This window comes from Nuphar pumila, chromosome 6 (genome assembly GCF_984573655.1).
Source record: "Nuphar pumila chromosome 6, dmNupPumi1.hap1.1, whole genome shotgun sequence".
Taxonomy (NCBI): Eukaryota; Viridiplantae; Streptophyta; class Magnoliopsida; order Nymphaeales; family Nymphaeaceae; genus Nuphar; species Nuphar pumila.
This window is the reverse complement of record NC_143254.1, coordinates 100,763,091-100,786,483: the sequence shown is the minus strand read 5'-3', so window position 1 is coordinate 100,786,483 and position 23,393 is coordinate 100,763,091. Positions and strand designations below refer to the sequence as shown.

General features: G+C 36.7%; 1 protein-coding gene across 3 annotated transcripts in view; it reads left to right on the top strand.

The window, feature by feature from the left end:
- The window catches only part of LOC149835415 (K(+) efflux antiporter 3, chloroplastic-like), a 119,194-nt gene that overhangs the window by 39,827 nt on the left and 55,974 nt on the right, over positions 1-23,393 (top strand). For 2 of the 3 annotated variants that reach the window (XM_090008492.1, XM_090008493.1), the window contains 3 exons: positions 3,370-3,471; positions 18,794-18,874; positions 21,423-21,524. In XM_090008492.1, coding sequence (XP_089864618.1) covers positions 3,370-3,471; positions 18,794-18,874; positions 21,423-21,524 — 285 coding nt within the window. Of the gene's footprint in view, positions 1-3,369; positions 3,472-18,739; positions 18,875-21,422; positions 21,525-23,393 lie in introns of those variants that run through there. The other variant, XM_090008494.1, reaches the window with a different exon arrangement.

Here is a 23,393-nt window from a genome sequence, read left to right as displayed (position 1 = left end):
AAAAAAAGGAAAATAAGAAATAAAAAAAAAGGAAAAATAAAAGGAAAAAGGTAAAAAAAGACTACAATGCCCCCTATTGGGCGAATTTACAAAAATACCCCTTATCAGGTATGGTGAATATACCTATATATATAAATATATTGATTACATGTATTTTAACACCTTCTAGTCGTTGGGAGCCCCAACGGTCATATTAATGACCGTTGGGGGCCCAACGACTAGAAGGGTGGGCCCCCCAATGGTCGTTCTATTTTGTAATAAAAAGAGAAAAAAAGGAAAGAAATAAAAAGAAGAAAAATAAAATGTTAAAAATACAACCATATTTCAATTGAAATATTTGTAAAAGGAAAAAGACAAAAGTACCCTTATCGGGTTTTATAATGATATGTTAATATATATATTTGTATATGTATAGAGATATATATGTACATATATACATAGTATATATGTACACATCTCTCTCTCTCTCTATATATATATATATCTATATATATATATATATATATATGAAAAGTTACATTTTAACAACGGCAGTCACTAGAGTCGACCTTCAATGGTGCACTTGGCTAAGGTTTAATCCAAGAGAAACTCGGTTTTCTTTCTTCTTCCATTTTCAAATTTTTTTTCTAGAGATGATCAAAGACCCCCCTCAACGTTTTTCCAAGTAGACTTTATAGAATTTCAAAGTCTGCAAATTCCCAAGCTTTAAAAGTAGAGCCAAGGCATTACATTTCCTCTTTTGGGCTTTTAAGAGACTTACCAATTTTCAAAATAATTTTCAAATGAGTCAAGGGAGGAGTCAAGAGGCTCCAACGGTTTTCAAGGGGCCTCTTACTCTCCCTTACACGAGTTTTAGAGTGGCCTCTTAAATGTGGATCTGGATCCACATTGGCCCAAAGTGCCAATGAGGTCCCAACGATGAATTTGGACCCCACTCAAGATCCAAACTTTGGAATTCAGATATTTCTCAAAAGATTGGACTTGAGGTCCAATCAAAACTTAAAAACTACCCCGGATCTCCATACACCCTCTGGTATCACTAAATAGATCCTAACAGATACTAGAACTATCCAGAAGGTGATTCCAAAAATTACAAAAGTGGAATCACATAACCAAATGGATTTTCTGAGATGAATAACACAAAAATATCAGAAAAATCAAAGTAAGCAAAAGACCAAAATACCCTTAAGATCTATTTGGACCCAAAGAGGTTGAATTTGACTTGTATCTTCTAGGGTATGACTTCTCGGATCAGATCTTCAAAGGCAGATCACTCTCCTGCTTCTTGCTAATGTCTAAATGTTCTGGAGGCTCTGCATCAATTTCACTCTAGAAGAACACATACTCCATATAGATTTAGTTAGCGGAGGTTATTCCCGCTAGGCAAGAGGGACATGTAACACAGTTTTGTTGAGAAAATGTCATCCATTGTACCATACCATTTCCAAGAGTCTTTCCCAAATGAAGGTTTCAAATCATTCAAGACATCAACAAATTCGAACTGTGCTTCTTCATGTAATGTTCTTCTCAAGTCCACCTTCTATCTATATATTTCATCCCCATTATTAGCCACCAACACAACTCGATGTTTGGTCAAATCAAACATAGAGGGGAGATCCTCCTTTAGAGGGTGTGATTCTCAGCCCAAGGGTCATCTAAAAAGGTTGTCCTCATACCTTACATACATACATGCATGCATATACATATGCACATATATACATATATATGCACATATATACATATATACACACATGCACGCGCACACACACACACACACATTATGTATGCATTCATGTGTGTATGTACTTAGGCATGTACATGGACATGAATGCATGCAGATGCAGAGGAAACATGTTAACCTAGTCTATCCCAATGTTGTAAAAGGCATATCACAATGTGTATCGGGAATGTCTGAGGTATATATTTACAATATCATGTTGTATGTTTGTATCACATTGTAAGATACACAAAAATATCAAAAAAAGGGAATTTAAAAAAAAAGGTAGTTAATAAGTAATTGACCATGTAAGCATATATATACTTACAAAAGACAAGCAATTTTTGAGTAACACGTATATTTCTTCAAAATTCATGATGACATAAAGGCTAGACAATAAAAGACAATATTGCATAAAATTCGAGCATCATTTTGTGCTCATTCTCTTTTTCTCCAATTTTGTTCTAAGAAAATGTCTAACATCTCAATCATTGACCCTATTCATTTCTTCTTTGTGCACGTTCTCCAACTTTGTATTCTTCAAAAACTGTCTATTTTTTGAGATAGTGGCAAATGCACATTTTCTAGTGGTGATGGTTAATCTTCCTCGATTTCAAGTTGTCTTCTATAACTCCTGCTACTTGTCTAATTTTTCCTTCTCATTTCTTGCAAACTAGCTATTATTTATACATGTATGTTATATGGAAGTGGAGATTTCCAAGTCCTTGCAGATTAGTTTAATCATGCAAGATTACATTTCAACCTATATAGTATCCCATAAGATCTAACGGCACACCAAATACACTATATCATTCCCATGTCAATAGGTATACAAATATTGCCATGCCAGATCAGTTTTGTCTCTTGCTCCCATTTCCATTAAAACCTAAATAAAGCTTATGATTGTAGTTTTGTAGGTTGCATAGTTGGATTAGTTGAAACTTGAAAATACTCAAAATAGTAACTCGATGGACCTTAAAAGTCCTAAATGTAGGTGGTAAATCTTGGTTTTAAATATCTCAATATAAATCTAGCATTTTATATCATAGTTTCTTTTGCACCTAAATATAGAGATCTAGACTTGTCATGCATCTAAAACATTGGATTGGAGCAACTTCCCCAAGGTCATGCACAAATCAGCCTTCCTAGGATCAAATTATGGCAAATTCCCAAAAAAACAAAAAACAATTTATGAGGAGTGGAAAACTAGGGTCAGGAAAATTCTCCTTTAATATTTTGGGCATGAAGATTTGGTTGAAACAATAATTTTGAAGCTTAAGATATTGGAGAAAATGATTGAAAAAAAAAAGTCAAAAAAACCATTGGCTGCAATGAGTTTCCTCTTAGTCCAATAAACTTGTTTTACCTATATATTTTAGTAACGAGAAATAAGATTCGAGAATCTAGTTTAGTTTGCCCTCACAAATCAAAGTAAATTTCCTACTCTTTTGTTATATGTCAGTCTTTGTGATATTCCCTTTGGGCATGCTCTGACATTGTTTTCAAAATCATATACTCTTAGCAGTTTTTAGGAGCCTTTTCAAACTAGACAGGTCTTTTTATAACCATGCAATGTGCCAAAGAGTTTTATTTTCATGTTGCATCTTTGTTGTTCAATTTGAGCTCTAGTTCTGATCTTTTTTTTATTGCAGATACTTGGTTTCTTTTTTGCAGGAGTTGTATTAAACCAATTTGGCCTGATCAGGAACATCACTGATGTCAAGGTCTTGTCTGAATGGGGGATCCTTTTTTTGGTCAGTTTCCATGCTTCTTCATTGGTTTTATATTCTTCTTATTTATATTTAATCCAATTTATATTCTATTGAACAATCATAGACAAAGCTGTTGGTTGCTTGGAACTTCTAACATGATAATGACATGCTTCATAACTAATCTCTTCTGCAACAGGGAGAACAGAAAGTTGATGTTAAAATATTTTCAGGGGCATTTATGTAATTTTTTCTTGGTATTGCAGCCTAGTGGTTGTGGCGCTTTATGTAATTGTTATGTATTCTATCTTAATGTCACTTTTGGGTGGCACCCACGTAATTCTATTGTAATATGACATACTTATCTATAGTCCACATCAGATGTTTGTACCCCTTGCCGTTGGGGTAAGTGTTAGGGGCTGAGGGCTGTCCCACGATTTTGGCTTCATCTCCATCTTCTTCACAGTGATACTTTAATTTACATGGTACCATATATTCCTCAAAAAAAAAAAACATGGTACCAGAGCAACCCACAATCTGGTTGGGCAGTCATATGATGCTAGATTCCCAAAGTGCACTTGTAGAGAGGTACTTTATCCTTTATTCTACTCCTTTCTCCCTTCTCCTTTGCCTCATTTCTCATCTTTATTTTCTTATGCATCCTTCAATCTTTTCTTCAATTCTATATTCTATATTTCTATTTTCTTTGATTCTTGGTCTTCCTTTTCTATTCTTTCTTCTCTATATTTTTAATGTTGCTAGTTTCCTGGTTCTCTATCTGATTATCTGCTTTAACCTCAGCAGCCATTATTATTTCTGTTAATTGACTTCAAGTATTTCCTTGACTTTCTTTCACCGATGTCATTTTTTAGCATATTTCCTAATGTGGTCATTATTTTCAAGTGTTGCAGGCCTGCATATATATATATATATGTGTGTATATATATATATATATGTATGTATATATATATATATGTATGTATGTGTGTGTGTTCTTTTTGCTGATAACACCCATCCTACTGCTGACTATTATGAGTGCTGCTCTTATTCTAGTTCTTTCTTTAGTCCAGTACAAAGGAAGAATCTGAATTAATCTTAGGACATTGATTTCAAGAGATGTCTTGAACTGAAAGATTTCAGGTAGCAAATGACCATGGAATGTTTTATGCTACTTGGAAGACAAACCTCTACAAGTTAGGGAAGGGTATGTGGTGTAGTTGGTTATCATGTGAGTGATATACTTAATTAAGGCTGAATTTGTTGATATATATATATATATATATATATATATATACACTGTAAACCGAAATACCCATCAAGGGTATTTCGGTCTTTTCACTGTAATAGGCATCAGCCCATTAGGGGCTGACCACCTTTTTATCTCTTTTATTTTTGTATTGTTTTTATTTTTTCTTTTTATATTTTTGGGGCAGCTCCCAACAGCCACTTTGGGCTGCTCCCTTGTGGTCTCTTTTATTATAAATAGGTCATTCAAGGCCTTGTATTTTCTAACTCTCTCAAGAGAGCTTTCCTATTCAATAAAAAGATATTTGACCCTTGTGTGGGTGTTGTGGCTTATTCAATCAAGTGTTATACTTGATTGATGTGTCTTCTTGCAAGTCCATAAGTGACATGTGTTGGTCCATTTCATTACATGGTATCAGAGCTTTGGTGCTCTTGAGGCTATACTCCTATAATATCAAGATGAGGATCGTGATAACACCAAGAGGAGGATCGTGAATTGTTGCATCGGGAAGCGCACTACCTTTCAATCAATTGTGTATTATCTTTCTTTTCCTCTCTTGATTCTCCATCTTTTTCTCCTTTCTTCTCATTGTAAAGAAATGGAGAATGAAAGGGAAGTAATCGTCTACATTTCCGTACGCCTAAATAATACAAACTATATGATGTGGGCATCCATAGTAAAGCACAAGATATGGGAAAAAGGTCTATGGGGTTTGGTGGATGGTTCCGAAAAGAAGCCTAAACTCATTCTCACCAAAATTGAGAATGGAAAAGAAGTTGCTCTTCAAGGAAAAGAAATGTCTAAAGTCGTTTTCGATTATGAAAAGAAATGGAAAGAGTGGAGGATGGGTCATTTCAAGATCATTGGATGGCTCAACAATAGTGTGGACATTCACAAGTGTTCTACAACAACAACAACTACGCATTCATCCCAAAACAATTGGGGTCGGCGATATGAACCAAAAAAGAAAATCATTCTGGGTCTTTCACATGAATCCTTCTCCTCCATTCATTTCTATCCAATGCCATGTCGTCGGTGAGGTTCAAAGCATTCATATCCTTTCCTATCACCTCCATCCATGTCTTTCTAGGCCTACCCCGACCTCTTTTAACTAATATATTTTCCCATTTCTCTATCCTTCTAACTGGAGCATCATTAGGCCTTCGTCGAATATGTCCAAACCACCGTAAACGATTCTCTCTCATCTTATTTTCAATGGGTGCAACGCCTACCTTCTTACGTATCTCCTCGTTCCGAATCTTATCTTTTATTGTATTTCCACACATCCATCTCAGCATACGCATCTCAGCTACACTCATTTTTTGAATATGATGTCTCTTGGCAGCCCAACATTCCGTACCATATAGTAAAGCGGGCCTAATAGTCGTCCTATAAAACTTTCCCTTCAACCGCAATGGCATTCTACGATTGCACAACACTCCAGTTGCACTTTTCCATTTCATCCACCCAACCTTTATCCTATGATTTACATCTCCATCAATTTCTCCATACTTTTGAATGATAGATCCCAAATATTTGAAAGAATCAGCCACCGGTATTTCTTGCTCACCAAGCTTCACTACACTCCCATCACTACTTCGTTGCTTACTAAACCGACATTCCATATATTTTGTCTTACTCTTACTCATCTTAAAACCTCTTGCTTCCAATGTTTGTCTCCATAATTCTAACTTAGCATTAACCCCAGCTCTAGACTTATCGATCAAAACAATATCATCAGCAAACAACATACACCACGACACATTTTCTTGAATTGATCTCGTAAGCTCATCCATCACTATAGCAAATAGGAAAGGGCTTAAAGAAGATTCACAAGTGTTCTAGCTTAGTGAAATTTGATTTCGCTGGTGATGCGTGAAAATATCTTAAAGACATATATAGCCTTAAAGATATTGCTCACATATGTAATGTTTAAAACAAAGTAAGAATTATGACCTAAGGAGAGATGGGCATTAGGAAATATTACAATGCGCTCTCTCTCCTTTGGGATGAATTGGCTCTTCTTGAGCCAAAATGACATTGTCCACAAGATGTAGAACTCGGTGAAAATCAAATTAAAATGGAGCATTTCTACCGATTTCTTAATGGGCTTAGACCTGAATTTGAAGGGACCAAGTCGGCTCTCCTTCACAGAAGAGGTGGACCATCCATAATCGAAACTCTTGAGGACTTAACCATAGAGGAAAATAGATTGAAGAAACCATCCAGTCCAAAAGAAGAAGAATCCATGCTTGCTATGTCAAAGCCCGGTAATCATATTGGAAGTTATAAACCTTATCGTTTTGTGAAAAATGAGAATGAAAGAAACTCTAACTATGAAAGAAGCAACAAAAAAGGGGATCATGAATACAAAAAGGGTGGCAAAATTATATGCTATCATTGCTATGAACCGAGACATATCAAACCTTTTTGCCCCAAAAGAAAGAAAGAAGATCATAGAGATAAAAGAGTTGCTTCCGTTGAAAGCCATGATGTAGACTACTCCAAGTGTATCGACTCGCTATCTTTGGCTCAACTAATGGAGGCACTACAACCAATGCTCAAAGCTCAAACTTCTTCCTTCTCGGGGCAGTCGTATCCACAAGTAGGGACCCTGGTAAGACTTCTTGGATATTTGACTCTGATGCCTCTTTTCACATGACTCTAAATGAGTCCATATTATCCGAATCTCATACTAAATCAAATAATTCTTATGTTTCAACCGCCGATGGAACGTCTTTGAAAATCAAAAGTTTTGAAGTGTTTAAAAAACAACCGACTTTTCACATACCAAATATTAAAGTAGTACCAAAATTGAATTTAAATCTTTTATATGTTTCTCAAATTGCGGATCATGAATGCAAAGTCTTGTTTTCATCTAATGATTATTTAATACAGGATCTCCAGTCTAGAAAGCCGATTGGGTGAGGCCATAGAAGAAGAGATATCTATGTAATGGACAATAGACTAGGACATCCTAGTGTGTCCAAATTACACTTGTTTCCATTCCTTACAAGTTATGAAGAAAAAGATTTTATGTGTGAAGATTGCATTCTTGGTAAAATGAAATCCTTACCCTTTAGGCCAAGACATTTTATATCTAAAAATCCATTTGAGTTAGTGCATTCGGACGTATGGGGACCGACTCTCGTTGTATCCAAAGGAGGTGTATCTTATTATGTTGTGTTTGTGGATGACTATAGTCGACACTCTTGGATATTTTTTCTTAAACAAAAATTAGAAGTATTTGATTGTTTTAAAAGGTTTTATTGCTATACAAAGACTCAATTTAAAACCAATATTCAAATCTTTAGAACTCATTTCGGAGAAGAATTTATGTCAAAAGAGTTCGAAAATTACCTTGGCCTACATGGGATTATTTATAAAAAATCTTGTCCATACACTCCTCAACAAAATGGACTAGCCGAAAGAAATCATAGACATATCATTGAGATAACTAAAACATTTCTTGTTTCAAGAAATGTTCCCAAAAGTTTTTGGGCTGAAGCCGCCCTTACGACAGTTTATCTGATAAACAGAATGCTTTAAAAAAACATTGAAAATGTCTTTCCTATTGAAAAATTACTTAAAATATCACCCAATTATAATAGGTTAAGAGTCTTTGGATGTAAATGTTTTGTCCTTACTAATAAAATTGGCAAACTTTCTCCAAAAGCAATCTCTTGTGTTTTCTTAGGCTATGCCAAAATCCAAAAGGGATATAGATGTTATGACATTGAAAGAAACAAATTGTATGTTTCACAAAATATTACTTTTTTTTAAAATGAAAATGGTTTTAACAAAGAAAAAATCCAAGAGAAATGTGATTATTCATTTCTGTTTGATCTTGTCAATGAATGTGAAAGGTGTGAAAACATTCACGATGTGCATGAGAGTGAAAATGTAAACACTCATGGTGCAAATAGAAATGTAGATGGTCTTAATAATATAGAACTATCTCACAATAATATAGACCTATCTCACAATAATATACAAATCTATACTCGACGTACCGAAGATCATCCACCATGTGCTTTAGAAAGATATACCTAAAATCAGGATATAGATTATTCTAGTATTAGGAAATCCATAAAAATTTCAAAAGCTCTTAGTAGATTTGTATCCTGTGATTATTTTGAACCAATGTATAGATCATGTCTTATGGCCATACACTCGTATATAGAACCAACATCCTACTACGAAGCTAAAAATCATCAAGAATGAATTAAGGCAATGAATGATAAATTAGAAACTTTAGAAAAGGCAAAAACTTGGGAAGTCCAAACATTACCTAAAGGTAGAAAAACTATAGGATATAGATGGGTCTACAAGGTAAAAACTAAATGGGATGAAACATTATAAAGATATAAAGCTAGGCTAGTAGTCAAGGATACAGTCAAGAATATGGGATAGACTATGACGAGACGTTTGCTCCAATCGTCCAAATGACCACTGTTAGAACCTTGATTTCTATAGCATCAATTAAAAAACTTGATTTCTATAGCATCAATTAAAAAATGGCCAATCTTTCAAATGGATGTAAAAAATACTTTTTTGAATGGTAATCTGGATGAGGATGTGTATATGGATCCTCCACCAGGTTTAAGTTTAGCACATGGCGAAATTCTTTGGTTACGCAAAGCTCTGTATGGTTTAAAACAAGCCCCCAAAGCTTGGTATGATAAATTCAATAGTGTGATGACACAACTTTATTTTAAATCTTATTATACTGACACTCGTTGTTTGTTAAGTCTTCTAATGCAGGCATGATAATATTACTACTTTACGTAGATGACATGATTATCACAGGAGGTGACAAACAGGGAGTTAATCAGATCAAAGATGTCCTTAAAGATAACTTTGAAATGATAGATCTTGGTTTTTTGCGATACTTTCTTGGAATAAAAGTGACTTACTAACCCCGTGGTCATTTTTTGTCGCAGACTAAGTATGCAACATAAATCATAGAATGATCAGGGCTCTCAGATGACAAACGAGTTGATACTCAGAGGTCATAAATACAAAAATGAAAAAAGATGATAGAGAACCTCTAAAGGATCCAACTCCATACAGACAAATGATTGGTGCTTTGTCTTATCTCTTCATTACTCGTCCTGATATTTCTCATGCTATTCATTTTGTTAGTTAATTTCAGCATGCTCCCAATATAATACATGAGTGCTGTAATGAGAATTATTAGATATATTAAAAATTCTATCAATTATGTATTATTTGTATCATCCTCTACCTCATTAGAAGTCATTGTATATTTTGATTTTGACTAGCAAGGGGATGTGAATGATAGACGCTCAACCACTGGTTTTTGTGTTTTTGTAGGTGATTCTTTAATTTCATAACAATGCAAAAAGCAACAAAAGGTGTCCCTCTCCTCCATTGAAGTTGAGTATCGTGTCATGGCAATAACTGTAACGCCCCAAAATTTAGGACTTGTAATTTTTTATGAAAAGTTCGAAAGCTTTGTAATCATTCATTTATCAGAGTTTTTACATAGTAATTCAGCTGAAAATAGTGTTTGAAATAGCAAGTCAATGGACCTTGGGCGCATTACAGCGCAAACTCTCTTTCACAACAGATTTGAAACTCTGTACATTTAATAAACCAAATAGATTTTGAAATGCACTTAATAATAATTTAAGACGTGTACAAAGAAGGAGTTTTCAAGAAAGCCTTTATGCAAATTTATCGAACTGTCTTCAGGAGCGAAACGTCAGGGAAATAGTCTCATCTTGATTTCTTCACGCCATTGTGTCATCGTAGTCCGTACAGACCTCATAATGACCTGTGCCCATAAAATGGGTCAGTTTCATGAAAAACTGGTAGGTGTACAAGTGAGACAATATATAACAAAATTAAGTACTTACATTTAATTCTATCATGCTTAGCAGTTTAAACAAATGAAAAACTACTACTAGTATCAACAGTTAATCAATGCAAGAGAAATGCTAAAACTAGCATTTAACAATTAATCAACGCACGCAAAATGCTACAACCAGTATTAACAGTAAATCAGCGCACGCGAAATGCTGCAATTAGCATTAACAGTTAATCAGCGCACACGAAATGCTACAATTAGCATTAACAACTAATCAACATATGCGAAATGCTACAATTAGCATTAATAGATAATCAACACACGGTGCGTAACCAATAAGTAATATGAACCGTATAACTTTTGTTTCGATATTAGCTGGCCTTGCGGGTACGCGCAAGGTACGACACGTAGAAACAACTGGGACTAATCCGATGGTCTATTATGTCATGTATTTTCAATACCCCGGTTAGCTAGCTGAGTCTGCTCCTAAGGGGACGGACAATGACCAAGAGAGAAAAATCCTAAAGGCATTCGTAGACAACGGATGCATCCTACTTCTGCAGAAGTCTATGGGATCTACCTCCTAGGATAATTTCTGGTAGTCCTGTCCCATAACTCTGATGACTGGGAACGCCGAGTCATTTGCCCGAGGGCTGGTTGTTAACAACCTGTCCATTGGAGTTTTGTACCATTTCATCATCTCTCTTGATGAAGTCAGCAGGTCGAATGGGTATATTAGGTGTTACTTAACTGAAGACCCATTCTATATGTTTTGGTATTTCGACCCACTCGAGCATCTTGCATGTGAAGGCGAAAACATCACCATTAGGTGATTTCAAACACGTGCCATTGCATGTTTGAGGTAAATATAAACCTCTCATCCTACTCATCGCAGTACGCAACATACCTGTTAAAAAGTACAACCACGATGAGAGGGGTCAACTTATTGTGAGGGTGAAAACATCATCATTATGTGATTTCAATCGTGCCATTGCACGTTTGAGGTAACATAGACCTCTCATCCTATTCATCGCAGTACGCAATGTACATGTTCAAAAGTACAACCACGATGAGAGGGGTCAACTTATTATGAGGGTGAAAACATTATCATTGTGTGATTTCAAACACATGCCATTGTATGTTCGAGGTAAACATAGACCTTTCACCTTACTTATCGTAGTCCAAACATATCGTGAATGTCTAAAAGTACGACTACGAAGAGAGGGGTATAGGTTTTCTCCAAAAGAAACCCAACAACAAAGTTTTGCAAAAAATAAGTGGTGCAACAAGTATCTAGATTGACAAGGTCCTATCTTTTAATCATTTAAAGGATACAGGATCACCATAGATCTTTCATCCAATATATCGCAGCATCAGCATGCTGCGCATGTCTTGCGATATTAGCAATGGTATAGGTTTCTCAGCAGAAACCCTGCCCAGGCTCATGCCCATGCCGTTAAACGGGGTTATCCGAGTTATGTCGGAAACGCAAACAGAAGTAGCAAAAACACTACTCCCAAATACGTCAATTTGGGAGACTGGATGTTATTTCTCAAAAAGGGCTCTCAAACTTTACTTTGCAAAACTGTATATTTGGAAAGTTGGACTCGCGAATAGAAATCCCTTTATTAAGAATTTTAGCGCTCATGTGCAAATCCGCATTTTTTGCAAAGTGCATAATTAGAATATGTTGAACCATATATCTTATTTTGAACATAATTTATCTTTCAAACCACGAGTACAACACTATGCAACTCGAATGAGGCGAGATCGCCACAGATGTCTCATTCGTTTATCACAGTATCTGTATGCTGCGCATACCTCGCAATACTGGTCTTGATAAACGGAGATAAGGTTTTTTTTTCAAAAGAACCACCCCAAAACGCAAGTTCGTGCCCCATCATCAGGGTCATTCGAGTTATATCGGATACACGAAACCGAAGTTGTAAAGCATATCTCCCAAATACTCTGATTCGGGAGACTGAGTTGCAATCTTGCAACAACGACTTTCAAAACCTGCTTAACAAGACCACGCATTTGGAAACACAGATTCTCTTTAGGAATTTCTTTTTGAAACAAAAATGCATAAGTGCGACTTGTGTCATTTTTAAACAAACGAGCGAAATAGGTTATGCTCCAGACTATACTTAAGTGCAAGTGTTAGTTAGCAGAGGAAAACGAGGTCGTGCACAATGCAATGCGACAACAGGATGCAAGAAATCCTTAAAGAGCGATGACGCGCAAGAGTGAGTAACCTTGGTCAAATAGACGTATCAAGAATTGAAAACGTAAGCCAGGCTTGAGGTACGAAACCATACCTCGACTTAAATAACTGCGTAAAGCAATGCACGAGGTACGAAACTGTACCTCAGCTAAACAAATGTGTAAGCAGGTAAATGCGGAAAGCAAATAGCCTATGCACTAAAGTGCGACGGCGAAAGTAATTGACATAAATCGATGCTTATCCGCAAAACTGCGTATCAAGCTAAATAAATGCGTAAAGCAAGAAAGCTTGTGCACTAAAGCACGACGGCGAAAGCAAATGACAGTAAAACAGTAGCCTATGCACTAAAGCGCGACGACAAAGTAAATGACATAAAATAATAGCCTGTGCACTAAAGCGCGACGACAAAGTAAATGACATAATGGAAAGGACAAGGATCGCAAAACTATGTCCTTGAATTAAAAAGCATACTTCTATAAATATATATATATATATATATATTAAATTGCTTTAATTTTCATTTTTAAACGTTTGAGCTTAGTTCAGTTTATCCAAAGTCCATTGCGCAACTTTTCCCTACCTTGGTGAGTCTCAGGGTTGCGCTTTCCTTCGTGTGTATGTAACGAAGGGCTCAACCCCTCCCTTTGCGTCAAAAGGAAAACAGGGAGGCTGGGGGGAGGGCTCAACCCCTCCCTTGTGAAAAGGAGAAACAGGGAGGGGGCCGAGCCCCTCCCTCATAACCTGTACAACAGGAAGACAGGGAGGGGGCTCGGTCCCTCCCTGGTGAAAAAGGGAAATAGCGAGGGGGCCGAGCCCCTCCCCTGTATCTCACACAACAGGGAGACAGGGAGGGGTCTCGACCTCTCCCTGGCGAAAAAGGGAAATAGGGAGGGGGGCGAGCCCCTCCCCTTCATCTTGAGAAAGCAGGGAGAGGGCTCGGCCGCTCCACTACGAAAAGAGAAAGGATCAGTGGCGGGGGCTTTGTCCCTGCCTGCCGAGAATACTCAGGCGGCAGGGGCAAGGCCCCTGCCGACTTGTCGAAAAAGCGAGGCAGGGGCCAAAAGCCCCTGACGGAAGCCTTATCACAGGCGGCAGGGGGTGTCGCCCTTACCGGCCTGCCGGAATACTAAAGGCAAGGGCTAAAACCCCTGTCGACCAACTAAACGCAGGCTGCAGGGGGCGTCACCCCTGTCGGCCTGCCGAAAGATGTTCGGCAGGGGCTTTAGCCCCTGCCAACCGACCTAATACAGACGACAGTCGTCCTGCAGAAGAAGAGAAAAGGGGAACAAAGAAGAAGAAAGTAGAAGAAGGAGGAGAAGACACAAAGGGAAAGAGAGGGGTTAGGGTTTACCTGAAGGGGTTGGCAAGAGGGACCGAGGTCGCCGGCGTCGACATACGAGAGAGGGAGCTGCGGGTGAGGGGGTTCGTTGAACAAGAGCTCACTGGAGGGGAGCTCACCGAAGGTCTGCCGGCCGGAAGGAAGGTGAGAGTGGGAGAGAGGATCGGGCGAACGAGGAGAGAGAAAGGTAGCAGGGGAGGGTTTCTCGAATGAGAAACCCTACCCCCCTGCGTGCTTTAAATAGGCACGGGGGGAGGCCTTATCGGGTTTGGATCCGGGTCGGATCCGGATCCGACCCGGGTCAGATCATTTTTTTTACGTGGGTTTTTACAACAACTACGTCTGAGTTAGTATGGTTGAGACAACTACTAGAGGACTTGGGAGTTCATATTGCGGAACCTTCAAGATTATGTTGTAACAATAAGAGCGTTGTATACATTGCAAGCAATCACCATGAGAGGACCAAACATATTGAAATGGATTGTCACTACGTTCGTGAAGAATTTCTGAAGAAGATCATCACATTGCCTTACGTTCTGTCTCAGTATCAACTAGCAGACTTCTTCACTAAAGCACTCCCGTTACCAAGATTTCACTTTTTACTTGACCAACTCTCGGTTGTTCCACCATGAGTTTGAGGGGGGGTGTTAATATATATATATATATATATATATATATATATATATATATATATATATATATAGTGTAAACCGAAATACCCATCAAGGGTATTTCAGTCTTTTCACTGTAATAGGCATCAGCCCATTAGGGACTGACCACCTTTTTATCTCTTTTATTTTGTATTGTTTTTATTTTTTCTTTTTATATTTTTGGGGGCAGCCCAACAGCCACTTTCGGCTGCTCCCTTGTGGTCTCTTTTATTATAAATAGGTCATTCAAGGCATTGTATTTTCTAACTCTCTCAAGAGAGCTTTCCTATTCAATAACAAGATATTTGACCCTTGTGTGGGTGTTGTGGCTTATTCAATCAAGTGTTATACTTGATTGAAGTGTCTTCTTGCAAGTTCATAAGTGACGTGTGTTGGATTTAGTCCATTTCATTACAGAATTGCACATATTCGTCACCAATATTGGATACTCAAAGGCTTATGTGCTAGTCAAGTGGAGGGTTGATATGAGACATGAGGATTGTGGCAGACATAAGGGTCGTGATAAGCATAGATACTCGGGTTGGAAGCCATGGTTAGGTAGCAAGAGAAAGCATTGGGAGGCATTCTTGAACCAGAGTCTAGGTCAGAGGGGTTTCTAGAGTCTTTAACCCAGGAATACTAGGAGGTTAAATCTCGTGTTTGCCAAAGTTGGAGGTCTTTTTGGTGCAAAGGGGATTTAAATTCTCATGTAGGAGGGAGATCAAGATCAATGTTGTCAATATCGGTTTTGATACTGAATCAAATTTTCGATTCAGAGAATCTGCCAATTTGGACACTAACCCGATCGAGTTGAATCAGCTATTTTTACTTTTTAATATAAAAACCATTACAAAAATTTGTGAAAACATTAAAATATTAAAAATCAGCTTAGGACTGAATTGGCCTTATCAAATCGATTTTGGGCTGATACGATACAAACGGCCGATTAAGGCTGATTTACATTGATATTGACAACACTGATCGGGATAGCCGAGCATCCTTCCTTGAATTATTGAGAGTGCTAGGAGACTGCCTTATGACTCATTATTCTTCTGAGACATTGAGTGATTTTTGAAGAAGCTCAATAAGGTGTTTTTGATTGTATATAATGTTCAAAATGTGTTTTTGCCCACCATTCTTTTCAAAGTTGGTAAAATGTGGGGGAGGCAGAAAGATTTGTCGGATATTGCTTGCTGATTCATTAGGGAGAATAGACTCTTATTGAGGTACTCAAGCAGTTCTGCTTGCCACAAAATTGGATTTGCGAAAGATTACCTTTCTTAACTTATGCAACAGGAATTTTTTTTTGCCTATGTGGTTGGGACTGGAACAAGAATGACTCCGGACTAATATTGTGTAACCTAGGTTTACAACAGTTAAGGAGTAGTGTGAATGAGGGACATCAGGCGTTAGCGGCACCTCTCATGGAGGTGGTAGATGGAAGGATTGCAAACAAAAAGGGGGAAGTTGATGGAGGAGGCTGGTCCTTTCTGGATCTTTCTCGACCCCATTGTTTGTGTGTCTAGGGACATCCATCAGACACTCGACCTCCTTTCACTTCCATGGTTGGAGCTCAAGTTACTCAAGGAAAGAGGTGGAAAGATTCAATTGTCAAAATGCCAATTGTTTTTTCTGTTGTCCTTCATTCAAATGAAAGTATTGAAAGATTCAAAACTAGGTTCATGGCAAAGGGATACAACCAAAACAACAAGCTAGATTACGAGGAGATTCAGTTGCAATTGTTAGGATAATTGGTGTGAGGCTCATCATGTTCCTAGCATTGTTATATGATCAACTACTATAACAGCTCAATGTTAAAATGCATCTTCCATGGAAGTTTGAAGGAAGATGTTTACAATGAGCAACCACTCGGGTTCTATCAGGTTCATCATAGAAAGTTTGTTTCAAGCTCAAGAGATTGATTTAAGGTCTCAAGGAAGCTTCTAGAATGTGGTGTCAAAGGTTTTATAATGATGTGAAGAAACTTGCCTTCTCAAAGGTACTTGTAGATAATTCTCTTTTTGTTTATTCTAGTAGCAAATGAATAGTTATTATACTCCTGTATGTGAATGATATGATAATGATTATTATTGGTAATACAGAATGTCTCATAATGGGAACTGAAGATTCTCCATGAGAAATTTAAGATGAGTGATTCAGGCTAGCTTCGATACCTTTTGAAAATTGTTGATAGAGCAAAGACCTCATCAGGATTTCTCAGCAGAAATATGCCTATGGTATGTTCAATAAATTTAATCTGTATAACTACAAGCCTTGGTACCACTTTAGTCGTGAATAAGTAAAAGAATAGTGTGGTGTGGTTGAATATCCAGAAAAATATAAGAGCATGATAGGTGCTCTATGATACTTGACACAAGACCTGATATGACATTGCAATGAACCAGGTCTATCAATATATGCACTCACCCTCGAATGTACGCATTGAGGCACTGAAAAGAATCATGAGATATATGTAAAAGGAACTATGAGACATGGAATAGTTTATTTTGAAAATGAAACCCATAATTTTCATATTAAAATAGCATTAGGTTTTCATATTCAGACTAGGCAGGAGACCTAGACACAAAGAAATCTATCAGTAGCTATTTTGTTTTTCATGGAAGAAACCCCATATCCTAGAATAGTAAAGAACAAAATAGCATTACTAGATCTATCATATAAGCTAAATGCAGGACTCTTGCTAGCATTAGAGATAGTCTGGGGAAGAAGTCTACTAAAAGTTTTGAAGATCCAGACCAGCAAATCTATGGTGCTCTGTGATAGTAAAAGTGCTATTGTGTTTTCATCAAATCCAGTTATTCATGACAGATCTAAACATTTTTAAATTGATTATCATTTTGTGTAGAAGGTGGAGTTGGAAGAGGCTGGCACTAAATTTGTCAGAACCGAAGATCATATTGTGGATATTATCACTAAGGGACTATCAAAGGCCCACCATGAATACTTGAAGAACAAGTTGTACATGTCAATGGAATGTACAACTTGAGGGGGAGTGCAATATATAGTCAGGGGAATTTCTACAAATTTATTTTTGTATCACAGCCTAGTAATTGTGACATTTGCATAATTATTGTGTTTTTGTTTTAATGTTGCTTATGGGTCCCATGTAATATTATGTAATTATTTATAGCCCAAATTAGGGCTCTCAAATAAAAAATATCCTATGGCTGTGGCCCATGCCATTGAGGAAAGTGTGGGGTGAGGGTAGGGGGGCAGACGGGTTGGTTTCAGGCCTGATATTGCCAGATCCAAATCCAAATCCAAAAATGTAAATAGTAGATCCAGATCTGGATCCGAATCTGAATCAGATCTGAGGAGGTAAGGTTGAATCCAAATCCGAATTACATATGGTAATACTGGATCCAGAAAAAGTAGAACAAAAAACAAGCTTTTTGTTTGGATTGGCAAAAAAACAAACAAACTATTTGCATGTAAAAAATTTAAATTGGTCAGATTTTGATTCAGATCAACTTTCCTGACTTAAAATGCTTATCCGAATCCAATCCAAATCTGAAAGTAATTTGATTGAATATATCTGAATCCGATCCGAATGCACATTCAGATTTTACTTAAAGGATCCATATCCTTAAATAACATGCTGGACTCGGATCAGATGTCCAACCATATACGATCTGTTTGCAGCCCTAGGTGAGGGGATGTTCCAAGGTCTTGGCCTCATTCCATCTTCCTCATAGTGATACCATTAAATTACAGTTGCTTGGTGTTGCATAGTTCCAAACCCTCTCCATATTAGGCACAGTAATGATTTTGATGTACTTATTAGGTTGAGTTGCAACCTGTATTTCTTTTGATGTTTGTTATGCAACTGACTATCTGAATGATCTTTTGGATCTTGTATTTAGATGTTTATTTTACTGTATAGGGGGCCTCTGGCTTTTGTAAAGAGATAGTTGGTACCTAGACTTTTCTTGCCAACTTTTCCTGTCCTGGTCTGCTGAGCTTCTTTTCATCGATTTTGTAAAACTAATATCTTTTGCAGCTGAACTCTAGACAATGCTCAAACGAGGTTCACTCTATCTGATCTCCTTTTCAGCTATTTGAAATGGGTCTGGAGCTATCATTAGCACGGTTGAAAGCACTTGCCAAGTTTGCCTTTGGAATGGGATTGACTCAGGTTTGGCATCAATTCTGGTTGTCATGAATGCTTCTTTTTGCTGGAAGGTGCATGCTATGTATGGTTGATCTCTATTCTGTGCAATTGTTCATGCAGGGTTGCATTTGCATGCAGTGTTCATTTAGGGCCATATTAGTATGCGCATCTATTACGTTGAATTATAGTTGCAGTTTAAAAGCATGCAAGCAACTTGTTTGATTGGATTGGATATCTGAGCTGTCATTTGAAAGCATTCCTTGGATCAATATCTAGTTGATCAAAGTTGATGCAGAAGTTTTTAAATGATCCTTAGGTTTCTATATTTGACAGTGATCTGAATTGAGCATCATCGAACGGGCTGACTGCACATCCAAAAAATGACCCTTTAGATCCAAAAAATGACCCTTTAGCCGACCGCTGCTAAAGGGTCATTTTTTATATAAATGCACATGCGCTGCTGATCTCACCATGATCAGCGACGCTCACGTGTCCAACGTTACAGTGGACGATTTGTGCATCCACTGTTACTCCCGTCTCTGTATATATACACACACACATACGTAACAGTGGACGATTTGTGCATTCACTGTTCTCTCTCTCTCTCTCTCTATCTCTCTCTCTCTCTCTCTCTCTCTCTATATATATATATATATATATATATATATATAGGGAAATGAGACTATGCGAACTGCATGCAAACTGGGTATTTCCAGCACTTTTTTCACAAATCTGACCATACAGGTGTTCAGCATGGTCCATTGCTTGGAAATTACCCTTGGATCATGTTTCTTGGATGAAAAATATGATTTTCTGAGGCTTGAAAATTTTGGACTGTTGATTTTCAAACCTTAACAAGCCTACTCACTTATCAGAATTGAATGATCCAAGAGCCAATACCTGTGAAATCAAGCATGCAAAACACATCAGTATGATCAGATTCTTGAAAAAAAAATTTGTTTGCGTGCCTGTGCATGGTAACACCCACTTAATGAAAACCTAATTCATGACAACTGGTAAAAAACCTAATCATGAATACAGTAGATATGATTGATGAATATGCGCTCATTTTGCAGCTGTCTTAGTCTCTTTTATTAAGGTTTTTAAATGCTTGATTTTTCTTGAAGTGATTGCAAATCCTAATCTTGTATAATTTATTTGGATAAATCCTGCAGCTGCATCTGCTTGATTTGTCAGAACTCAGAAGATAACCATGACAACGTTGATCTTTCTTTTTCCCCGTTTCATTTTCACTACTCATGACCGAATATTTAGTGATATTATCTTCATAATGGCATACCATAAGCAGGCTGCTTGAGTCATTTTGGACAAGAAACCACTCAACAATTGGAATGTACAACTTTGTTACATGCACAGCCACTCATGAAAGAGCCCTAACCCTGTTTATCCACACTCCTTGTGTCCATTCACCATGCAAGCATCCTCTTCAATTTATGCTGCCTTGCATGAAGATCCAAAAATCCATGCATGGGATTCATAGATTGGTTCACCGCATTGTTTTGCCCATTACATATTTATGTATACCACTGCAATTCAGTGCATTTCATTATCACCATTAAGCATATTTTAGTGAATTTCTGGGGGAAGCACATTGAAAGATGACTTACATTTCCAAGTTATAACTCATATGTATCTTTTGGTCTTTACAAATTACATAAATACTTCAGTGGTGATAACCAGTGCCAGAATTTGTCATGTATTTTGACATTTATTAGGGGCAAGAAAATGTAGTGAACTTGTTAATGTCCATGTAAGGCCATGGAAATATGTATCATGCTCATGTTGAAAATGCTCACATTGTTAAAATGTCTAAAGATTGTGCCACTCTATTGTTTGGTTCTACATTATTTAGATAGAATACTGTAATTATTTTCTTAAGAATGATAAAATTAATTGCATGTTTTATGTAGTAACTAATGGAAACAAATACTTTCATCAATCATTATATGTCATTTCCTATAAGCCCTATCGTCTTAGCTACGATGTTTAGTGCATTAATTTTATCATACGAGTTACAATCTTTCTATGTTACAAATTTCTGATTAGTGTTAATACTTGATAGTACTTGGTAATTTCAATTAGCATTGTACCTGTTCTTTGCTTTATGCCCTGTGATTTCTCAGTTGGATATGGAAATTATTTGCCATCAAAGGATCTACTTTTTTTATCTGTTCTTTTTAATCAAGTGTGTTCTGTAGATGCACCATGATGTATGAATCCATAAGTTAGTTGGGCCAATCAGTTTGATTGGTAAATAAATGTCAAATAAAATTTTTGCTTTTAGGCAGACTAAAAGTTTGTGAGCATGTGGTTGGTTCAAATCACAAAAACAAGTTTTCTTGACTCTTATGGAATTGACTTGTAATATTTTGTTCTAAATATACCACGCACCCATGGATGGTTTTATGTTCATCTTTGTATCCTCGAAAAAATATAGGGCAAACAGATCTTAATGGATTTTACTGCAAGCTTCTTTTACATAATATAATTGTTCTCTAGAAACAAAAATAATATAGTAATATACTGTTAATCTATTTTCTTTCTCCTTCAGGTTGTTCTGTCTACTCTTGCTTTTACGGCATTCGAGCTACCACCAAATGGAGCTATAGGAACAAGAATATTAGAGTTTCTTTTTCATTCAAGGCCTGATCTGGTGAGAACTATGCATTAGTTATTTGAATTCTGATAGAAATTATGTCTACGGATGTAATTCCTTGGCTCGTCATAAGCATTATGGAGCCATAATGCTTAACATGCATGAAAACTCATGAATGGAGATCAAAGTTATTTGAATAATAAATGATGTGCTATATTGTTCAACTTATTTGTTTGCTCAGTTTGAAACTATGATGATAATATCGTCCTTTTGGATTGTTACATGTGGTGTTTATTAATATTATATCAGGGGGTATGTTATATGGTGATATAGCTAGAATACTTGCTTGTTGAAGGAAAACCCTTGGCTGGCTAAAGGTGACTGAAGTGATCTGAATTGTGATGGATTTCTGCATATAGTAAGTCTTTAGCAAGACGGAACTGGGTCTGTTTTTTTCCATCTAATAACAAGGAAATATGGGATTAACATAAAGAGAAGATGGATTAATTGGTATAAGTCTACCTTCATCCATGGTGAAGGCATCAAGTATGAAAGTGAAAAGACTTTAGGAAGCAGACGGTGTTGTAGAATATGGAAAACTAAGTGAACTACCAAAACCCTTTTTATTCCCAATTCCCAAACTAACAATAATCCTAATCATCCTTCATTCCTTTTAAGATCAATATATTAACATAAGTGCATGATAGAGAGATCTAAAGATGGGTTACAAACTTAAAACATGGAATGAAGAGATTCAAGTTTTGCATAATCTCAATACTTGGCTTGTAGTTGACCACTTAATGAGTGTAATGGAATCAAAGAGCACCAAGAATACACGAAGCCTCACTAGGTAAATATAAGAGGACACAAATACAAAAGAGTCCACAATATCGCAATAGCCACTAAGGGAAAAACAAAACAGCCACTAATGGGCACACACTCACAAGGGCACAAAATACAAAAATATAAATTTTATTAATTGAAATGCTTGAGAAAAAGCATTAAAGAAAAAGGAGAAAATATCCCCATATATATACATAAGAGAGGAGGGATACGAGGTGGCTAGTTGAGCTAGCTGTTGGACTGGCCCAACGGCTAACTGAAAAAGGACAAAAATGCATAAAAATAAAAAATACGAAAAGGGAAAATACATATTTTCCCTAGAATACAGTCTAGAATAAAAGATACACATATATATACATACATATATATATAGTTAAAATGTGCTTCTAATATATATATTTATATGTATATATATATATATGTATATATATATGTATATATATATATGTATATATTAATATATATGTATGTTCATATGTATGTAAACTGAAATACCCATCAAGGGTATTTCGGTCATTTTATCTTGTAATAGAAGTCAACCCATTAGGGGCTGTATAATTTTTTATTTTTTATTTTTTTGTATTTTGTCTTTTTGATATAATCGATTGGGACAACTCCAACTAGCTGTTGGAGTTGCTCCCAACGGTCAGCCCAACAGCTAGTTGAGCTGCTCCCTATCTCTCTCACTTGTTATAAATAGGGCCTTAAGCCCTTATATATTTTTAATGCTTTCTTAAGCATTTGTGTAATACAAAAGCATTTATTTTATTCTATTGACCCTTGTGTAGGTGGTGTGGATTGATCAATTGGTGTTGTTTGTGGATTAGTTGTGTTCTTGTAAGCCCATAAGAGACACTTGTTTGCTTTTGTTCTTATTTCATTATATGGTATTAGAGCTTTGGTGCTCTTGGGTTGTGATTCATTCGGAAAGGCCAAGAGGAGGATCGTGAGATTTGTGGAGCATCGGTTCATGGGATCGTTGCGTTGGGAAGCACACCAATGTTCTCTTCATCAAAATTCTTGCTACATTTTTTTAATCTCTCTTTCTCATTATTTTAAAAATGGAGGATGAAAGAGAAGTGA